General features: G+C 32.6%; 2 protein-coding genes across 9 annotated transcripts; both read right to left on the bottom strand.

Annotated features, from left to right (window-relative positions):
• Positions 1 to 393: 393 nt before the first annotated feature.
• LOC7497607 (DNA repair protein recA homolog 3, mitochondrial) lies at positions 394 to 7,687 on the bottom strand. 6 transcript variants are annotated; one of them, XM_024604639.2, is made up of 9 exons: positions 7,608 to 7,687; positions 7,359 to 7,439; positions 7,220 to 7,277; positions 6,914 to 7,131; positions 6,426 to 6,513; positions 5,838 to 6,019; positions 5,344 to 5,490; positions 1,971 to 2,102; positions 394 to 1,163 (listed from the first exon to the last, which is right to left on the bottom strand). In XM_024604639.2, exons 2-9 carry the CDS (start codon positions 7,413 to 7,415, stop codon positions 780 to 782), a joined length of 1,266 nt encoding a protein of 421 aa, XP_024460407.1. In that variant the 5' UTR covers positions 7,416 to 7,439; positions 7,608 to 7,687; the 3' UTR covers positions 394 to 779. The 6 variants fall into 6 exon arrangements, with proteins under 6 accessions (XP_024460407.1, XP_024460405.1, XP_024460404.1 ...); XM_024604637.2 differs by having other exon boundaries at positions 7,220 to 7,281; positions 7,360 to 7,439; positions 7,608 to 7,644; XM_024604636.2 differs by having other exon boundaries at positions 7,220 to 7,281; positions 7,360 to 7,666.
• Positions 7,688 to 16,387: 8,700 nt separating this feature from the next.
• On the bottom strand, positions 16,388 to 20,432 carry LOC7484663 (nucleosome assembly protein 1;2). 3 transcript variants are annotated; one of them, XR_008059405.1, is made up of 13 exons: positions 20,211 to 20,432; positions 20,076 to 20,119; positions 19,745 to 19,840; positions 18,544 to 18,636; positions 18,355 to 18,439; positions 18,208 to 18,269; positions 17,930 to 18,114; positions 17,620 to 17,797; positions 17,470 to 17,513; positions 17,090 to 17,303; positions 16,959 to 16,976; positions 16,722 to 16,846; positions 16,388 to 16,679 (listed from the first exon to the last, which is right to left on the bottom strand). XR_008059405.1 is itself a non-coding variant. In XM_052453620.1 (13 exons), exons 1-12 carry the CDS (start codon positions 20,254 to 20,256, stop codon positions 16,778 to 16,780), a joined length of 1,134 nt encoding a protein of 377 aa, XP_052309580.1. In that variant the 5' UTR covers positions 20,257 to 20,432; the 3' UTR covers positions 16,388 to 16,705; positions 16,749 to 16,777. The 3 variants fall into 3 exon arrangements, 2 of the variants coding, with proteins under 2 accessions (XP_052309580.1, XP_024460206.2); XM_052453620.1 differs by having other exon boundaries at positions 16,388 to 16,705; positions 16,749 to 16,846; XM_024604438.2 differs by having other exon boundaries at positions 16,388 to 16,846.
• Positions 20,433 to 21,781: the final 1,349 nt, after the last annotated feature.

The raw sequence follows: 21,781 nt of genomic DNA, 5'->3' as shown, positions 1-21,781 counted from the left end.
TCGTTTTAGTAAAAAAAAAAAAGTCAACGGGTTGCAACCAGGTTTTGTCAGGTCAACCGAGTCACCAGGTCATAACTTTTCCTAATTTTTTTCTTCAACCCAGCCTGGTTCCAGCCCCGGATCGGCCAGGTCCCGGGTTAACCCACCAGGACGAGTTTCAAAACTATGCAAATTACTTAAGGATCTACTTGTTTTCCTTCTATTAATCAATTATTCAGTTAACCTTTACTCTATATCGGACTCTGCAAGCCACAGCGTTTATTCATGTCCGAAATATTTTCGAGTTGCTGACCTGCGTTTATTAGGTTTATAAGCTAAAACAAACTTAAGAAATTGATTTATTAATTGATTAATAATTAGTAATATCCAATTAATTACTCCTTGACCTCACTGTAAAGAAAAAAATAAATATAAATAAAATAGATATAACTTATAGTGTACATTTAAGAAATTTGACAATTGCCCTGCATTTTCTGCAGCAACATATCTTGACCTCGCAAGACTTTCATCCATTCTATAACCAAAATGTGCACTATAACGATTAACACATTTCAATTACAGCACAATCAAAAACCATTCGCTCGGTCATGAGCAAGGGTAGCTTGTGATTATAATAAATCCAAGGCCTTTTGAATCTTTCCTTCAGTTTGTGCCCCACTGGAAAACCCAGATGCTATGGATGAGCAGGAGATAGGATTGCAGGATTCCATAGAAAACTGGGCGATGCCATGGAATCTAGCAGAATAAACTTCATCTACAGTTTTGCAGTCATTCACGTGCTATGCTTCAGCTGCAGCAACTTCTTCATCAGTAGAATCAGGTGAGATGATTTCTTGAGTGGGTTCTCCATCTGTAGACTCATCTCCCAGTTCCTGACCTGTCTCACCTTCAAGTAGCTTCTCCCTAAGCTTCATCATAAGCTCTTCCTGTACATCATCATTATGAGCTAGAAACTCCTTGAATGCTTCCTTGCCATGGTATTTTTTACCATTACAATCATAAAATGAGCCACTTTTCTTGATGAGCTTGTGTTTCAACGCCAATTCTATGATCTCTGATTCACGACTTATTCCCTTTCCAAACTCAAGCTCAAATTGAACTGTTTTAAAAGGAGGAGCAAGCTTATTCTTCACTATCTTCACTTGGACTTGAGTTCCTGTTGTCTGCAAAACACAAAAGTATGAAAAGACACTTTGACACCAAGATGACAACATAATGAGTTCTGTAACCAATAATGTATAAATGTTGATATTTGAACCTAATGATCTAGGTTCAATTTCCCCGCCTCATCCCTTTCACCATTTGTGCCAGAGCCAAACCTACCCATTATATTATGAAATGTGGTTCGCAAAAATAAATAAATAAAGAGCAAAAGCAGCTTCAATCCAAATATACAGTAGGTCACGATATCCGAGGACAGAATGTATAGTCAGAAGTCACAAGATACAAGGGCATTTATTTCACTTGTTTACCTATTTTGAATGAGACATAAATTAATTGCAAATAACAATGTTCTAACTAGGTCTTCAAGAACAACTAAGCATGCAGAGGTCGTTAAAACAAACAGATCTCAAGACAAGAAAGGGCGAGGGGACTAACAGTCACTTCCAGAAAACTCTGCAAGGAGATGTATTGAATTGCAAGATAGAGGAACCCATTCCTCCCTTTATAATTTCTCTCTTCCCCCTATTTTTGCTTCCTTTATAGGTCAAGACTATATCCTTTTCAAGCAAACCTTACACCAGCAAGTGTTATTGCTTTGTTGCATATCTGGTGCCTTGCTTGAGAAACAGTGTATTAAGTATAGAATCCAAGCCAAGAATATATTGTCTAGAGGAGCCAACAAAACGTTCAATAGCTCATGCAAATTTAGTCTATTCCACCAAGTGTTGAAAAGAAGTATCACCAAAATTCCTTATCTTCTGGCACAATGTCCAAATTCACAAATTGAGGAGATAAAACAGCCGTACCTCTTCTCCCTTCTTGATAAACCCCACCCTTCTAATGTTTAGGCGAACTGAAGCATAGAACTTCAGAGCATTACCACCACAGGTTACTTCAGTGGGCCCACCAAATCCAAAAGTTGAAAGCTTTGCCCTCACCTATAGACAGATAAAGTCAACAAGCAAGCATTATAAATCCACATATCAAATTGAAATTAAATTTGTTGTTGTTGGTATGACTTTGTGCCAATACTAGCAGAGCCATTCTTGAGCTCAAATACAATGGACTCATGGTCAGCACACTAATTTTATATGACATGGATCCAAATGAATTTTTTATTATCATACTGACATTGCAGACCACAAAAAGAATTTAAGAGTGCAAATAAACTTCATATTCTGAAGTATGAAGACATTATTATCAAGAAAAGGTAAGCTCAATATTGACTGCTTACTTTTGACTATGCTATCAGCCAAGGATAAGCTTACGATATCATAAATGATGACCAAGGGCAAGGCTCAGGCCTTGCCCAATCAGATCAAGCTCAGCTTAGTGCAGTAGCAAAAGGCAGAGCTCAAGTAGGCCATTTATGCAGATTTTACAGCATAAGAGAAACACATCAAACCAAAGCTATTAAAATCAGGATTTTAAATAGGATCCATGGAGGGTCAAAAATATTGAATTGTGAGATCAGGTCATAAAATCATAAGATTTTACATAAACTCTAAAAAAAAGATAATAAATATAACATGTATGAAAGCACAAATACAAGTCATAGTACTAATTAAATTCATAATATAATTTGGATGAAAAATAATAAAGAATGTAATAAAAATTAAAACACCATCTCAAGTCATACACCGGATAATATAAGAAACTAATAACAGACATATTATGTATGTTCTCCAAAAAAAATTTCATTCAATTGTGGAATAGCATGCTGCCAGATCTATGTAACATAGGGGCCTGAAGGTCCAATACGAGCTAGGGTTTGAATTATCAAAGGAAATATTGTCCAGATTCTTCTTTATAGATTGAATAATAAACTGCATTCCATGAATACCATATTCATTACTCTAAACAAGGGGAAAAGAGGACAAGATTGTTAACAAACCCAACAAATTTGCAAAGAACAAGTGAAAAAATAACTCAAATCCAGCAATACCATAAAGCATATAGCATGTAAATTGCTTAAGGTAACCCATACAAGACCAAATCATTCAAGACAGATGTGCAAAGAGGTAGATTAACTATGGAGAGAAATTTAGAGAGACCAGAAAAGGGAAGAAAAATTGTGAAGGCCAGGGTTGTGAAATTGAAACAAAAAAAAGAGGACTTGGCCTGATAATGGCATCGGCACCACCACAAAAACAATTTGAGAGAGAGAGAGAGAGAGAGATGATAGGGAGTTAGAAGACAGCTATTTAAGAGACCTGGCAGTATTTTCATTGTTTTCTCAATGAAAACATATAGCATTGGGATCATCTGAAATCAGGACTTTAATGATTCCAAGGAATTGAAACGCCAATCCCATTATGATTTTAGAAACTTACAATTTTTTTGTGGGAGTTGAATTGTGGTGATTTGGATCAGATCCAAAATCATCTGATACAAATCAGGATTTCCATAACCATGCATCAAACCTATAATTAATAAATGTCCAGCTCACTAGATTGAAATTAAACTGGGGGAAAACTACCCTTGTTTGGTTCATTATTTTGGCAGAGGGGTTATAATTACAACCCAAAATGGTCTTTGTGGAGGGTAAGTTTTACCCTTTGTCCATGGGTGTAGTGTTAACCTCCCAACCAATATTATTCCTTTTGTCTTCGAAAAACACTAATATTTCAATTAATTTCTGTATTTTCACTAACAATTTACTCTTCACTTTATTAACACACAAAACACCCCTAGAAACCACTATTATCTCCTATCATCACTCTCCCTTTCTTTTTTCACAGAAAACACACTAATATTTTAAGTATTTTCTCTCTTTCAATAAACAATAACAATTTACCATTCACTATATTAATACACCAAACATCCCTAAACTCCAATTTTTACACCCTTAACAATTACTCTTGTAAGAACTCCCCTTTCATTTTTAACCTTCTACCAAATGCAACCTAAATATAAACAGAGATAAAACAAACACACTAAATATCTGTGAATTATATCATCAGACAATTATTTCTGGGATGCAGAGTGCCTTCCTCAACAGCTATATATTTAATTTTGAAACCCAGAACTGAAGATGCAGAAAAAGAAGTCTCTCAAATATGTGCAAATGTATGTAAACTGCAGATAAAAAGAAGAAAGTACTAAAACTTTATGTATTCTGACATTAGACTATCATTGCTGGGATGAGGACTCCTTTTATTTTAAAAACCAGAACTGAAGACACAGAAAAGAAAGTGATAGTGCATGTGCATACTAACATCCTACGAAAGTATAGTACTCTAACAAGTCAAATTTCTTTTATCTGTTTGTAGCCCTAAAGCATTCGGCCAGGTAGTTTTCTTTTCTGCTTTACAACTGTCAGGCCAGGCCAACATCCATCTTGAGCATACATAAGTTCCAACCAAAAATTTGAACTTGCCTTGGCTCAAGCTCCAATGCAAGTCAGCCTCAACAAGCATCAAGTAGGACCGTGAAATAAAACAAAACTATTCGAGCTTGATTCAAGTTTGCTCGTCAAAATGACCAGTAAAGCTCATTCATTACCTAAAGAAACCAAACTTGTAAATATTTAAAATTCAACTAGCTTCATGAAGAAACTTGGAAATTGCACTAATTAATTCTATAAGTATTATTAAATATTCATTTCTTTTCTTAACAAAACATGATTACAAGATAGACAAGAACAGAGTAGCAAATGATTTTCAAAATGCAGACATATATTTTAGAGGGAAAAAATATATTGGCATTGTTTAAGTTTATTTAATCATTACGTTCATGTACAAGCTCAAATTCATTCAAGGAGGTGTAAAGGAAGCCTGATCACTTTTTGAGCAGGACTACACTTGAGTTCAACACTTGATTTTAATTTGAACAAGCCAAACTTGAACAGTATGCTATCAACTCAATTACCATCCTAGCATGCAATTATTATACTCTGCTCAGCCAAATTGACAGCCTGAATGAAAACTCCAAGAGATGTTTCTTTGACTGGGTCAAAAATCTAAGCATTCAGCATGACATCTGAACCATAATTGGTAAATGACTAAACATTAGTTAGTTTTGAATGCAAATAAATTTAGGATCTTTTAAGCCAGAACCTAAAATGAATGAGCAAATAAAGCACTATAATTTCAAGTAAATCAGTACCGATCTCATAAACGGATGTAAACAAAAAAACCTAATCCTATCAATGATAGGACCAAAACTACAAAATGGTACCTGATTTATAAAGACCAAAATAGTTTGTGACTGCGATAAAGAGTGGCTCAGTTTGCGAAGTGCCTGACTCATCAATCTGGCTTGCATTGCCATATGTGCATCACCCATCTCTCCATCAAGTTCACTTTTAGGCACAAGTGCAGCTACCTGTCATTAATAAGAGTAGAAAAATAAAAACTAGACTCCAAGCCAAACTGTGCCCTTAAATTCAACAATATGGATAACTCTAATCAAAAACAATTTAATTAAGCATTGATGTTTAATGCATGGGTGTGCTATCTGCAGTGAAAGCTGCAGGGACACCTGCTAACAGAACTCTCCTAAGATGATAACCATTACATAGGACATAGAAGAAGGTGGGCGGAAGGGAGTAAAAAAGGGAACAAATTATCTTACCAAGTATTACATTATACAAACCATGACCTGCTGAATACAAGAAACTCTTAACTAAAAGAGGATTTGATAGCAAGTAAGAGTACGAACCAATAAAGCACCTTACTTACACTATCAACAACAACAACATCAACAGAACCACTCCGTATGAGAGTATCCACAAGACTGAGAGCTTGTTCGCCACAATCAGGTTGCGAAAGAAGCAAGTTCTCAGTGTTCACCCCAATAGCCTTAGCTAATGATGAATCAAGGGCATGCTCGGCGTCAACAAAGACACAGTAACCTGCAAAGAAGCTGATATATTAATACCATGGAAAAATTGAGGTCGAGTCCTCGACAAATCAGAAAATTACTTTGACATAAAAATCCTCAGAAGCAATTGATTGTAGCCAACATTCTAAGTACATAATACTAGAGTGATTAATTCTTCAAATTGTTTCGAACTTACTATTAAAATATCTTGACAACATGATTACAAATTGTATGAAAATTGACATATCATATCCTTTCTTTCTTTTTCATAAGAAATATCATATTTGTGGGATTCAGCCCAAGGAAAACATAAGTGTTGCCATGGGTGTACACCTCCTAACAGCCAAATGGGAGGGAAAATAGCCCCTTTAGTCCTAGCTAGTAGCTACTACTGCCGACAGAATTAAAAGAAATCTTGTGGGCATTTAAGACGTAACCTCCTTGCTTCTGTGCTTCAGCAATTACATGCAAAGCAAGAGTGGTTTTCCCAGAAGCCTCAGGACCAAAAATCTCCACCACACGACCCTGCACAAATCCAATCCAGATATGTAATAAGCAGACAAGCATACGTGCACGCGCGCACACTAAACTATGGGGTTTGCTTCTTGCTTGCATTGAAGATATGGAAGTTCTGAATTCACAAACCAGAAATGAACCATCAACTCAAACCATAAACATTTGGTTAAAGCACAGTAAATGCAAAATGGATCTCTTCATAAACTAACATTACTTTAAATTATATCAATGACTAAAAAATACAGGAACAATCTCCATTTTCAAGTCATCAAAATAGAAAAGACAACCAATGTAGAACCAGACCGGTAAACAGTCAAATCTTTTATAGTTTAAGAAATTGTATGCTTTGTAAAACAGAATATTGTTTGCAAAGTAACTAAATGGTCGAACGAAAAATCTTCATTTATACCTTTGGAAATCCACCACATCCGAGTGCAATATCAAGAGCAAAAGAACCCGTCGACACGACTGGGACATTTTTGGGAGCTTCGGAACGGCCAAACCACATGATAGCTCCCTTTCCAAATTGACTAGTAATTTGGTCAAGAGCTTGTTGTAAGGCCAACTCTTTCTTTGACATATTTTCTTCACCAGACTCACTCCCATCTGACTTGGATTTTCTTTTACCTTATTAAAATAGAAAATCCATGCCTTTACTGCTTGACACAACTTGATAAACAAAATAAACTCATTCATGTCATCAACTTTCAGTTACCTTTTGTAGCAAAATTGCATATCTGAGTCGATGTTCCCAACACCCCTCTCCTTATTCCCTGCGAAAACCAATCAACAGAAACCTTAATTAAACATAAAAACAGAGACGGAGGGAGTCAACAAATGTAGAGATAAGGTACCTCGGGAGCAACAAGAGCGCGTCTCAGAGACGAAGCGTTTCGAAGAAGCCTCGCCATGGAAAACAATTTCTTTCTTTCTTTCTTTGTTTTGGAATTGAAATAGAGAGGGGAGAGAAAGTGAAAAAGAAAAAAGAAAAAAACCAAAGAGTATGGATAGAAAATAGAAAAATAGAGTTCAGGAATTTTACAGCATTGAAAGAGAAAGAGGTTTTGAGTTTTGAGCTCTGAGTTCTGGTTTTAGGGTTTTACCTTTTGGTTTCCCTCCTTTATTGATTTGTTGTGCTGAGCTCCTCCTGAGGAAAGAGAGGGAACTTGTATTCGCCATCAATAAATAAATAAATAAATTATTAGATTGAGTATTTTGTTTTTGTGATTAAAAATATTTTAAAAAATTTATTTTATTTTATTTTTTATTTTAAATTAATATTTTTTTTATATTTTCAGATCATTTTAATATATTGATATCAAAAATAATTTTTAAAAAATAAAAAATTATTATTTTAAAGCATTTCCGAGTAAAAAATACTTCTAAACATCCTCTTAATCGTGGTGTCGAACTGTTTTTCTACATAAAATAACATTCAAGTGTGGCAAATATGTTTTTTTTAAATAAATAAAAAGGTGTCTTTAGACATAAATTTAACTTAGTTGAATAAATTGATTTTATTTTAATTAGATAAAAAATAATAATTAGTAGATCAAATTTAAAAAAATGACCAAAAAAATTTATGGAAAAAAAATTAAAAGGAGACAAACAATTCAAATTAATTCACAACCTATTAAATATGAAAAAATAAAATGAGGTAAAAAAAACATAAAAATATGGTCCTAATCAATATGAGTTAGCATGACAAACTTGTAACCCTGATAATTAGGGTTAGGCCAACCCGAAATATTTTATCAAACTTGCGATCTAGATCATGAGATTGGAATAAATCGGTGGAAAAAAAAATAAAAAGAATTACAAAACCTATTTTTTGTAAAAGAAATATCAACTTGTGTTAATTTTTCAAACATATGCCTAAGACATTAGACCCAAAGTACCCTAACTAGAAAAATCATGAAGTCTAATTCTTCAAGTGATTTCAATTATACAAAAAGATTTTAAAAAATAACAATTATAAAAATTAAAATTAAAATTAAAATACAAAATAAATTTTATATTGGAATGGTGAAATTGAAAAGAAAAATCAATTTAGCAAAAGGATCAAAAAAATAAAAAAAAATAAGGATCAAAATTGACATAAAATAAAAATAAATTTTTAATTGAAAGGTGAAATTGAAAAGAAAAATCACTTTAACAAAAGAAAAAAAATAAAAAGAATAAGGATCAAATTGGTAAAAATAATATATCCAAGGGATACACAAATGAAGCATTTCTTTTCATCTTGAGTTTTCATTATTGGTCGAGGTCTCATTACTTTCGGTTCTTCATTTATGCGAGGGTTTACACCTGGACTGTTTCAAGCCATATTGCCCCTAGTTGATCTAGCTATGCTTCTTTTTTTTCTATCATTAAAAGGCACTCATCATCGTCAAATGCCATTCATGGCTTTGAAGGAATTTGTCAAATCATCTTTTGACTATTGTTGTTGTAAGAGATTTTTTCAAATTGGATTGCCTTTCAACTAATCTAGTTGTTTTCCATTAGTAATCATAGGGTTCACAGAATTGCCTTTAAGTTGACTCGAATACTCAACTTTTCATTACACAACCACAAGATGTATCAACATTCTCTTTGCGAAGAATTTTGCAAATTTAATTAATGACCATTTTTTCAAATCATTTTTCTTATATCGGGAGCAGACTATAAATTTTAAAAATTATATTCTTTAAAATTTAATTGTTGAAAATAAGTCATCAATATGCAAATCTGAAAGTATTTTCATAAGATTAAACTTTTTTGGTTGAGAACCCAAAACATATCATTCAATGCTAGGATGTACAATAGATATTTTTGTTGGTATATGGGCCAAATGTTAATTAGGCGTGAGAAAAAAAGAATGATCTAAATGCATGGTAGATTTGGTAAGAAAAGGATCCAAAGGTAATTTTTGGGTTTCAAAATGTAAAATATCTTGCTTATATTGCATTAAGCTTGTCCATTTATTGGTAAAAATTGGATGATTCAATGACATAAAAATGACTTGTGGTGCACATTTAGGTCATAATTCTTTTTCTCTTTATAGAGGCTAATACCTTTTCAACACAAACAAGTTATTTTTTTTTTATCAGAAAAGACTTTTAAAGGTATATAATATAGGTTATAGCTTACGGTTATAAGAGAATGGATAATCATGAGACTCAAATGGTGTTTATGGGTCAAGAGACATAGGATTGCTTAGATCTTTTGGACTTCCCGCCTAAATTTTAATTGTTTGATGACCAATGACATCATGATCTTAATTCTCCAAACTTTCATGCTTTTGATTTGATATTTATCTTTCAATCAGGGAAATTAATGATTGACAATCAAAATATACCTTGTAAGGTTTTATACAGAAGTAAAAGGTGGTTCTTCTAGAAAATACCTTGTGATGTCTCTTGAGGCGTTTTGATTTTGTTGAAAAGACGTTGAAGGTTGGCATCTTACTTTAGCAGATCTCGAGGTGTACTGATTTTTTTTTTGTGAAAAAAAAAGGTTTTTTGAGGTTTTGTCACTCATCTTAACATCATGATGATAATGTATAGAATTCTAAAAAAATGACCCAATTTTGAAGAGTTTATCTGTATTGTTTAAGATCATTGCTTATCTTTTCTAGAAGTCTGCTTCTTTATTAGAAAAGACTTTAAAATACACGTAATGTCGGATATGATTCAAGGCTATGAAATAATGGATTTCTTAAGTTTAAAAGGTGTTTAAAGTGTTTAGATAACCCATGATCACTTCAGGATATTTTTGAACTATTCAATCTTGCTATATGATTGTTCTTATATGAGAATTTATCTTTATAATGCATTCTTTTGGCTTCGACTTTACTTTAACCTTTTGTTTTTAGTATGCCTCTTTAGCATTTTGCTTGATATACTTTTCTCAATTGTGATTGCTTTAGAGACCTTCAGATATTTATTTATCTCTAATGATTCATTTATGCCCCCAATATGGAATGTAATCCTAGTCAGGGTTTTTTAAGAACAAATTTTCCAAGCTCAATGAGGGGACTAACAAGGGATTTATTTTGTTTATGATTGGGAAGGCAAAAAAGGCCTTTTTCTCATTTCAAATGTAGACTATTTGGACCGATAAGTATCAATCTCATCCAAAGTGATTTGTTCAGACTTAATAGCGAATTACTTGACGTAAATCTATGACTTCTGAACTTTCTATGCATCATTTTATTTGTCATAACCTAAAATTTAACCTTTTTTTCAAAAAAAAAATCTAAAAAATACCAAAATTCTTAAAAATATATGTTTTCGTTGCGATTTTGCCAATTTCTGGTCATTTGGTATTTTTTATTGTTTTGCTTATTGTTCTTGTATAGATATATTTTTCAAAAACAAAATTAATTACACAAAAAAAAAGATTTTTTAATGATTAAATAATAATAATGACCAGTTTAGAAACAATTTTGAATTGCATAGTGTTGTTTTAAAAGAGATGTGATTTTTAAAAGTTAGAAGGTAGTAGAAGTTTTTAGAGAAATAAAAAAAATAGATAAGTGTGAAAGATTTTAGAGATTAAATGTGAAAAGAATATTTTTTAGGGACATAAATAAGTTGTTATACACACACAAAAGGAAAGAGAGAAATTAGTTAGAGCATTACCATAAAAAAAGCCCCACACTAAAAACATTCATCTTTATCCTTCCCTATATATACTAACACTCTATACACACTGAAACACTATCTAAAAAAAAGAATTAAAAGCAACAAAAAAAAAAGTTGTGACCCATCTCGACCTCTCTTCCCACTGAAACCCTTTATCTTCCCCAATAGCAAGGTCCACTTCAACCTCTATATATTCCACAAAGGCTCAAGCTCTCCACATAGTCGAGCTTCTCTCTTTCATTGTCCACTATACCCAATAACCATTCATTTTCCACCATCACTTACACCCAAAACCACCAGCAAAAAATCATCTCTAGTGTCAATATTGAAGCCAACACAGATCCAAACCTTAATCCCACCATAAATAACACTAACATCAGCCTTCAACTAGCCACTGAGAGCCACCAACAATGGTTGACTATTCATCTTCTAGATCACTTTCAGTAAGGACAACCTCCACATAAAAGCAACTTCGTTTATCCGACCTTTTTTCTCTTGATGTCATTGGCTGAAACAAAACCAACCATCATCATCGACATAACAACCTTAATGCCCATACTTTTAGCCAAAACCTTACCAACCAAAACCCATGGACTCAAGCTATCAATAAACATAATAGCCATCTACTTTTATCAATGATTTATAAAAACAAACCTCGATCTTTCCTCAAATACCCATCAGTCAAAACCCCTTCAACCTATGGATTCCACAGTGAGTCACCCAACAAACCAACTGATGTTGCCTTTCCTCCAGCCAAGACAAACCTACCCACGACCACCAATACCATCGATCAGAACATATGAACCACTACCTCTTTTAGCCTCCAAACACCTCTAAATCATACTAGAAATAGTCATACCACTACACGACCTCCATCATGCCTCCCCTTTACTATTAAATGTCGAAGCAATTAGAAAGAAGAAGAAAACATCGAGAAACAGTAAAAAAAAAAGGTTAAACCAAGATTTAAAAAAGGATAAAAAAAATATTTATTTGCATAATTAATTTTTTTGTAAAATACTATTTTAATGTTTTAAAAAAAGGAAAAAATAATTTGTTATGGCATATTTCAAAAATGTTTTTTTGTATGTATTTTTTAGCTTAATAACAAGTTTATTAAGGGTGCGTTTGTTTACAGGAAAGTGTTTTCGGGAAACCACTTTCCAAACTTTCCTATATTTGTTTGCCATTAGAATAGTTGGTCAAAGGAAAACACTTTCTAGTCAAAGAAAAATTTGGTTTGGTTTCCAGGAAAGTGTTTTCCTTTTATTTTGGGCGAAAAACACTTTCCGGAAGTTGTGAAAAATTTAGAAATGTCATATTATTTGCTGATTATATCAAATTTGGTCCTCAAACTTTTGATTGCTATATATATTTTGTTTTGAATATTTTTTTTCAATTTCATCCCTTAAAATTTAATTTTTATATTAACTTTGGTCCTCATTTTTATAATTGATATTTGCTTTTCCCTTGTCATTTTTAATTGAAATTTTTTATTTATCAAATTTGGTCCTCATTCTTTTTATTTTTACTTATTTTATTTGAAATAATTTATGAAATGGTAATTATTATTATTTTAATTTCTTCATCTTTCAATTTTTTAGATTTGATCTCTATTATTTTGATTATTATTTATTTTATTTGAGATAATTTATGAAATTATATTTTTTTTCAATTTCAATCTCATTCAACTTTTTAATTTGTAAGATTTGTTCCTCATTATTTTAATAAACTTGAAAAAAATAAAATATTAATAAGTTATTTTCCAACTCATTTTCCATGACATAACCAAATATTGGAAAGTGTTTTCCAATTTATTTTTCATTACACTACCAAACATCGAAAAATAATTCACTTTCCCGGAATTCATTTTCCAAAAGAAAACTACTTTCCAGCAAATAAACGGGGTCTAAGTTCATTTAAAGTTTGGCCCAAATTATATGGCTTATTAGGCCTACAAAGCTAAAAAAACCAAAAATTCATCCTGTTTTGGAAAATAAACAATAATAATAATTTTTAATTGATAAGTGATAAGTTTTTTTTTTAATGAATGGGCAAAAGATCATTTTTTCCATCTTTGCGGGTTCAATGCTCATCTTAAAACCCCAATAAAAAAAATTGTTTAAGGTAAATAGACTCACAATGTGTTGTTACCTCAAATCTAAAAAAATAAATAAAGATTCAGTTCCTAAACCTCTAATAAATAAGAATTTTTAATTTGAGAATATTCACTAACATGAAAGTCGGGAGTATTGAGGTACCATAGGTTAGGTGAACTTTATCGATGCTTTTTTCCATGGACCTTCTTCAGAATTTAGGTTGGGTTCCATGAACCTAATATAGGCCTATTGGTACATTCATAGACATAACTTGAGTTGTGATCTAGGATGACCAACTTAGAGTTGTAAACTTACCAAGCAATTAGGAATGAAAAAAGTAAACTAACTAGATTTCAGAATGGTTAAGCTAGAAATATCAATCAGGATTTAACGCATCGTAGTAAACTTGCATGCACCTAATAGATAGATTGTTGGTAATTTAAACATAATATACCTAAGCAATCCAAGACAAGAACAATAATGCAACTTATCTCAGGTAGGATGTTTTAGGGGTAATAATATTTTTTAGTATAACCAGTCTCTTATCTTAGATCTCTAATGGTGATAATATCTTTCCTTAACATAATTAGTTTCTTACCTTAGATCTCTGATGATTACTTAGGGTTTTCTAGTGACCATAATAATAGGTGATGACTTTTTTTTCATAAGATTAGACCCTTCCCCTCAAAAAAACAGATACTTTGTTCTTTTTCTTAGGTCACCGCAATGTTTGTAGCGATAATCTTGAAAACACAAAGACCTAAAAACCCTATTTATTTTCCTCTAAATACCCCTCTCAAACCATACCCAAAATAAAACAAGAAAGAAAAGAAGGGAAAGTATAGGTAGGAAAAAAAAAAGGAAAATGGAGGAAAAGAAAGGAAGTAAAGAGAGAGAATGAAGAAAAAAGATATAAAAATAAGAGAAGAGAAGGAAGAAAAAACCTTTTTGTCAAAGATGAAGATGGAAAACTCACTTATAGTTACAAAAACAGTCTAACCATCTCTTATTGAGACATCCTTGGACACTGAAGACATGTCAAAAAAGTTTTAACAGTAGCTAGCATACCATAACAAGCATTTCCAAGTGGAAAAACCATTCCTAGTTTTGGCACAATCTATATCTCTCTCTTCTTCTTCTTCTTTTTTTATGTTTTTAGACAATAAATAAACTATCTGGGGAAGTTGATACATGTTGAAGACAGTTGAATAAATGAACGACAATGTTTTGTGATTAACAGTAGTGTTTTGAGAAGTCAAGAAACGTTGGTGTTTTGAAAGGAAGACTTGATCTTAAGTCAGTGCAGTCCAGGATCTTAAAAAATCAAATTTTATTTTTGAATTTGGATCTCAAATCTTTAGTTGCTTATTTAGTTGTTTTTTTGAATTGAATATTGATGAATAATAAGGCATGATAAAGTTTTTTAAACAATTTCTTTAGTCCTTGGAGGCTTCGGTTACATCGAATCTTCCTAGAAACTTTTTATTTTATTTCAATTAAATCATTTTTCTTCGTAATTAAGTCCTTAAATAATAAAGGGTGAGGATGCAAGAACAGAACCTTACAGTGATTAGGAGAAGTTGACATCCCAATCTCTTAAGGGTTTTTAATAAGCCCAACCTACCATGCATGCTTAACGTCAGGTTGATCATAAACCCATCATTTTAGAAGTTGACGCCAGCCTAACTAGAGGAAAAGAAGTATAAAGGACTTTGCTTTTAAGTGCAATAATAATAGGAGCCTAGGTCACAAGTATGGTGAACCAAAATAGTTTCTATTAGAAGATGATGAGGAGGAAGAGGGTGAGGACAATTCAACAACTATAGAGGATCTTATTGACTTAGAGGAGCTATTAGAGAAACTAAGGAAGAAATGGAAATTTTGCTACATGTACGTGTGTATTCGGTATTGTGGTAGCTTTTGTAGTTGTGGTTTTAAAAAAGTTGTTTTATAAAAAATACTTTTAGTTGATGTTGGTTTGATATTTATATATATTTGATTAAAACTGTGGTTGAAATTGAGGTTGAATAAAAAGTAGTTTAATGTGTTTGGTTAAAAATATTTTTCAAATTTAGGTTATAAAATAACTAAAAAAGATATATATTAATTTTGATGGTTTTTAATTTAAATATTGTAGATTTAACTACCACTATCACATCATTAAATAAATAATGCTTTATATCAAATATTTTTTTATTATTCCATTAACTTATCTACAATTTCATCACGTATGAAATTCATCTGATAAGGACTATAGTTTTCATGATATTTTGAGCGTGCAACAAAATCAGGTAAAATATCATCAGAAACAAAATTGAAATTGCGATCAAATTCTGCAAATGTTACGTCATCATGCGATATCCTTCTAATTTATGTAGTGTTATTGAATAATATTAAACACTAGTTTTTCGAGTAAAACACAATTTAAAAAACAATTACCGAGTCGAACACGATCCAATGAACAATTAAGACACAGCAAGAAGTGAACAATGCCCATATGAATATTCAGCTAGCATAGACACAGCTGCGTGAGAAGCAATTGAGAGCTGCTTTTGACGAACCGACAGTTTGAACAGGCCCCCACATACACAGTAATTTGAGTTTTAATGTTACCAAACATATTATTTACACGGTTTGCTTTAAAAACTACCGCAGCCGCGTAAACAAACGGTCTCCAAAGTCCTAACCCAAGGATAGTGGATAAAAAAAAAAAAAGTGTAGCCTTGAATGATACTGAAAGCACCCACGATGTAAAATGTCGCTACTCATCATCCAATTAGAGTTAGGATCCTATTTGTTTAGATTTTGAATTTGCAATTCAAGGGATCCATCCAGTTCTAAACCCAAGCTTTCGTGATTCAGTTGGGTGGATGTGATATGGTCTTAGGGATTTAATGGCTAAAGGGGCTTCATCTTATATTATGGGATTTCACAACTTTAATCATAAAGTTTTAACAAGAAGGATTCAAGCACCAGATTACGGGGTTATGGGCCCACTAACAGTTAAAAACAAGAAACGTTAAAAATAAATACCCAGAGACCACCTGCAAGCAACACTCCACAGGACCTTCAATCAATAACAAGCCCTCCTAGGGTGAAGCCTCGCGACAACTGATTAAGGCGAACGAGCACAGAAAAAGAAAAGAGAAAAAGGCACGATAGAAGAAGAGTTCATTAACCATTTAACAGTAGAAGGAAATCCCAGCATACACGAACAAATCAAAAGCATAAACATCTTATAACCTATTTGACCACATTCCCTCCAAACCAACAGGGTAAAAAGAAGTCCAAATCATCTGTTCAGAATATGGCATACTAATGTAGAGAGAGAGAAAAAAGAATAAACATCCAAAAATTCAACACCCCTTCCTATCTCCCTTCCAAGCATTGCATTAAGAACTTCACAAATACTCCCCTCTTCCAAGCATTGCATTAAGAACTTCACAAATACTCCCCTCTTCCAACCATTGCATTAAGAACTTCACAAATACCCCCCCCCTCTTCCAACCATTGCATTAAGGACTTCACAAATACGCTGCGGCGAAAACTTTACTGCTGCTTGCATTCTGGAGGCCGCTCACCCTGCTGACCATCCCCAACTTGTGTTCTTCCACTTTTCTGCAGTAACACCCAAGTTAAGTTTCACGTGATTTACAGCTGTGATTGAGTGATAAAATAAAGGGCAAATGAACAGAAATAAGAGAAAAATATAATGAACTGGGGGCAATACCTTGTTTCCAGCAGATGACTGCAGCAACATCCCATCCCAAATAACCAAAAAGTAAGTATTGCACCAAACTTCAAATAGATAAAAGGAAAAGAAATACAACATGGCCAATTCAGATTTCAAGATAATCTAACCTTCTTTTTGGTCTTGCCTTCATCCTCATCCTCATCCTCATCTTCTTCATCTTCAACTTCTTCATCGTCCTCATCTTCCTCCTCGTCATCATCCTCATCAATATCTTCATAATCGTCATTGTCACCATCATCTAGTCCAAGCTCATCCCCCTGAACAGCCTCCCCGGTAAACCATGACACAGCATGGGGGATGATCTTGTCTCGAATGGTTGACCTGAAAGCAAAGACAAATAAATGAAAGAAGTTCAACAGGGAAAAACAAGTATGGAAATTGGTGGCTAGCAGTTGCGGGACTCTATAACGTTTAAAAATAAACACTGATTGTCACTTAGAAACCCAATCCATAACAATAAGGAAATATTTGGAAAAAAAGAGCTCACCCAATGTCATAATCTTGCTCCATCTGATTTTGCAATTCCTCAGCCTGTTCAAGAACAAGAAAATCAAACAAAAACAGAACCCAGAATTTAAACAAGAAGAAATGAAATATCACCAATCATTTCAATAGATTTAATGAAGTTCATCATTACAGTATCTTCATCTATGTCTTCATCATCGTCAGGAACTTGTGGTGGACTGAAGAAGTTGAAAAAACTTTCACAGTCTTCAGTTTTAGTAATTGGCTTGGCATTCTTGGATCCTTTCTTGGGCTTCTTCTTAAGAAGCTTCTGGGTCAAGCATTTTCCTGGATACCATTCGATCTCAGTTCTACAGCACACCAGGTAACAACAACAATGACATATCAGTATTAGACCAAGCCTTCTTCAATATTAGCATCACAACAGTAAACATGGTAAGAGCATTGTCAGCATAATAACAAGGTAGAAAAATAGAACTTACCCTATTGCTTTCTCGAGAATGGGCTCATCTTCATCAATCATGTGATATGTTTTTGTCAAAACAGAGTTCTTGAAATAAGGGTTAGTATCAAAGAAGAACTCAAGCTTAAATCCCTTGGGATCCTCTATCCTACACCACTTAATATCTTTAAGGTACTTGAGAGCTCCTTCATCACGCTCAGTAATCTGATGCCAATACAGGAAAAAAAAATTGAAATCATATCTTCACAAGCATTGAAATTTAGACAAACAATACAAGAAAATACACAAAAAACAAACCTCCTCAGCTAGCACTTCATTGTTCTTCATTGCGACAAGCCAAAAATCAGGAACACCTTTCTCTGTATTTGATGAATTTAAATATCAAGGTACACATACTTGCCAAGAAAAAAGACAATCCATGAAAAATAAGCAGAATATGGGTACCTTCTCCAGCCTTTCCCCCATCTTGATCCATTGCCACTTCATTTGTAGCTTCAACTTCAGCAACACCATTCACAATATCGTATCGCTGAAAGTAGGTGGAGAAGCAGAGTTGAAAACATTTTTTCATTGAAGAATTCAGGTGACAAGAATATAAGATCAAAATAACAATGGGCTACTAGGATGTTGTACCTTAGTGTACAATGGTTGGTACAATTTCTGATATTTCGCTTCAAGGGCTGCTCTCTCCTCAAAGAATTTTGCCTCTAATTCATCGTGTTCACTCTGCAAATTGAAAGATCTTTTATATATAGAAGACTATAACCACCATTTTATCATGCAAGAATGAGAACGAAGATGAACAACCATAAGTAATTCATGATACAGTAAATTTTCATTAAGGATAACAAACTTTCCTTAACTAAGTAAAAAAGAGAGAGAGAAAGGAAGAGTTATAATTCAATCTCCCAACAACTTAGGACAGAAAACACAAAAGGGAAAATTCAAGTCTCAAAAGCAACAATGTCATGCAAAATTCTTAGAAGTGTTGGACCACCTCAAAATTCTTCCATCCAGGATCTCAGAAGTACCTTTAAAGAAAAATAACTTTTAAGAGAAGGTAAACCTTTGGCCTAATCATTCAAATCTCTGCATTCTTTCCACCTTGGCATCTCACAAAAAGAGAACTCTCAAAGTATACCATTCAAAACTTTGGTTGTTCCCATATGATGCTAACCCCTAAAACAGCTTTGTTTGGAAAGTTGTTGAAGCATGATATTTAATTCAGTTGAAGTCCATTAGGTCCAATTACCATGTTTGGAAACCTCTATGGGATATTCTCAAAAATGATTCCATCCTCAATTCCTTGTTTGTATAGAATTATCAAAAAGGGATAATGATATGGAAATAATTTTACCAAGATTCAAAACAATAACTTCAATTTAATTATATCATTTAGGTTCTACTCCAAGCACATAAACTTAAGTGAACAAAAAAAATCATTGTACCAATGAAATCTAATTTAATTAAACTTCATTCCGACAAAAAATTAATTCGGAACAGCTTGCAGAGTAAAAATATCAAAACTGGATTGACAAGCAAGCTTCAACCATAATGCAAGACCAAATAAAATGCGTTCTTAAGTAAAAAGAATAAGTTCTCAAACATACGGAAAGCTTTTTGAACAACAACAGGCAGACTTACAAACAAGTAAGCAACACAACCTCATATAGAAAATCAATAAACTGCAAGCGACCAGAGCACAACTAGGCACAGATCATAAAGAAAATCAATAAACCATAAGCTACGAGAACACAACCAGGTAAAGAATATATCAGATCAAAATCAATTAGAGCACATAATATCATGATTGGCCAAAAAAAAAAGGGCATGCCTGGATCTCTCTGAGATCCTCAACACGCTTCCTAACAGTCGGAGATAGGTTCTCGAGCAATTCAGAGTGCTGTCCAGTCAAACTCTGTAGCTTATTCTGCACGAACAGCAAAAACCATAATCTTATCAGCCAACACAAAATCCCAAATCCTAATACAAAAGGTAAAAACGTTAAGGAAAAAAAAACTAGGAAAGAGTGACCAGACAGAGGTTACTCAAAGCCTAACCACCCAAACACAAACATAAAGCTTGAGGAGAAAACCCCGATTGATTACTTAAGAAGAGAAAAATCAATTTCCTATTTTTAATATTTCAACAATAAAAAAAAAGACCTTAAGAGCATTAACAAGGCCAGCTCTATCCTCGTCGTTAAAAGCTGCAACCAAAAAACAACTTGTTAATATAAAAATAAAAATAAAAAGAGTGAAAGGTGACAGAGAGGAAGAAATTAGGGTTTTGGAAACTACCGGCGGTGAGATCAGCCATGCTGAAGTTATCCTTATCGTTACTCATGTTGAGAGAGCAAACAAGGAAGAGTACGGAGAGACAGAGAGAAGCAAAGAGCTAAAACCCTAGATTGGGTAACTGTGGAGAAAAAAGAGGGAAGAGGCGAAAGATAAAAAGGGAAGCCTGGCTGGCTGGGGTCTGTTGAGAGAGATGGCGTCGTTTATAATAGAATCTCTGATGCAAAATGTTATTTTGAAAAGTTAAATTAATAGAGTAGCATTTTGAATAATATAAATATAATTTTTTAAAGATATATATAGTAATAGCATTTGTGAAAAAAAAATATTTTAATATTTTGTTTGGTTTTTTTTTTTTAATATAAAAAAAAAATCAAATTATTAATTTTTTATTTTTAAGTATCCATGTAGCTTCTTCGTTAGAGATGCTCTAAACGTGACCTTCTCTTCTCTTTTCTTTAATCCTCCCTTCAGTCTCTCTCTCTCTCTCTCTCTCTCTACTTGAAATCAAAGGATAAAACCTTAGCATCTGGCTCGTGTTTTATAATTTTACTACCTAAAGCATCTGTATGCTCGGGACCCTCACTTGCCTCTTCATGTCCAGCTGCCTTCGCTAACACACTACGGTCTTAGGGGTCTGGTTTTGAAATTTAAAAATATATATATATATTTTAAATTAATTTTTTATATATATTTTTAGAAATTCTAAAAATTTCTTTTCTAATTAGATTCAATACTTATCCAGAATACTAACATTTTAAAAGGTGCTTTTTGCCCTTTCTTTTTATTTTTTATTGCTCTATTTTATCTTTGCTTCTTTATTTATGAAAATTATTTTGACTCTTTTTTATTTAAAAAAAACAATTATATTGCTATTGCCTTCATGATTTGTGAATTTAAATTAAATTCTTTTTTCCATTTCTTTTTATTTTTTATTGCTCTATTTTGTCTTTGCTTCTTTATTTATGAAAATTATTTTGACTCTTTTTTATTAAAAAAAACAATTATATTGCTATTTCCTTCATGATTTGTGAATTTAAATTAAATTCATATGTTTCGAGAGAGAAAAATGATGATATTGTTGAACAAGTACGTAAATGTAATGGTTTGACTTAAATGGTGTTTTAGTGTTGTTTTTTTTTTTTTACATGTAAGATATGTTTCTAAAATATAAGTTAAGCATACAAATTACTATTGACTTTTGATGTGAGGATTTGAGGATTTTTGAAGTAATTATAATTTTTACTAATTTTATTAATTTCATAAATGAACATGTTTGTAAAATTATAGTATGTAATGTTGCAACTATTAATATGATTATTGATGGAGATGTTTGAGAAATTCTCGAGATTAAGCTATCTTTAATGAATAAAAATAGATTTTTTTTCTCTTTATATAATGGTATCATTGAGCTAGTTTTCTGATTCCATGTCCAAATCCTTATTATTCACATATATAAAAGAAAATAGTTAATATGTTTAATTTGCATCAACTTTAATGCATTTTCATGACATCCGATATATAAATTATATAATAAATATTTTTTCAATATAAAAGGTTTCAAATTCATTAGA

The sequence above is a fragment of the Populus trichocarpa genome, chromosome 6 (genome assembly GCF_000002775.5).
Source record: "Populus trichocarpa isolate Nisqually-1 chromosome 6, P.trichocarpa_v4.1, whole genome shotgun sequence".
Classification (NCBI taxonomy): domain Eukaryota; kingdom Viridiplantae; phylum Streptophyta; class Magnoliopsida; order Malpighiales; family Salicaceae; genus Populus; species Populus trichocarpa.
The sequence above is the reverse complement of the archived record's forward strand: the minus strand, read 5'-3'. Positions and strand labels throughout refer to the sequence as shown.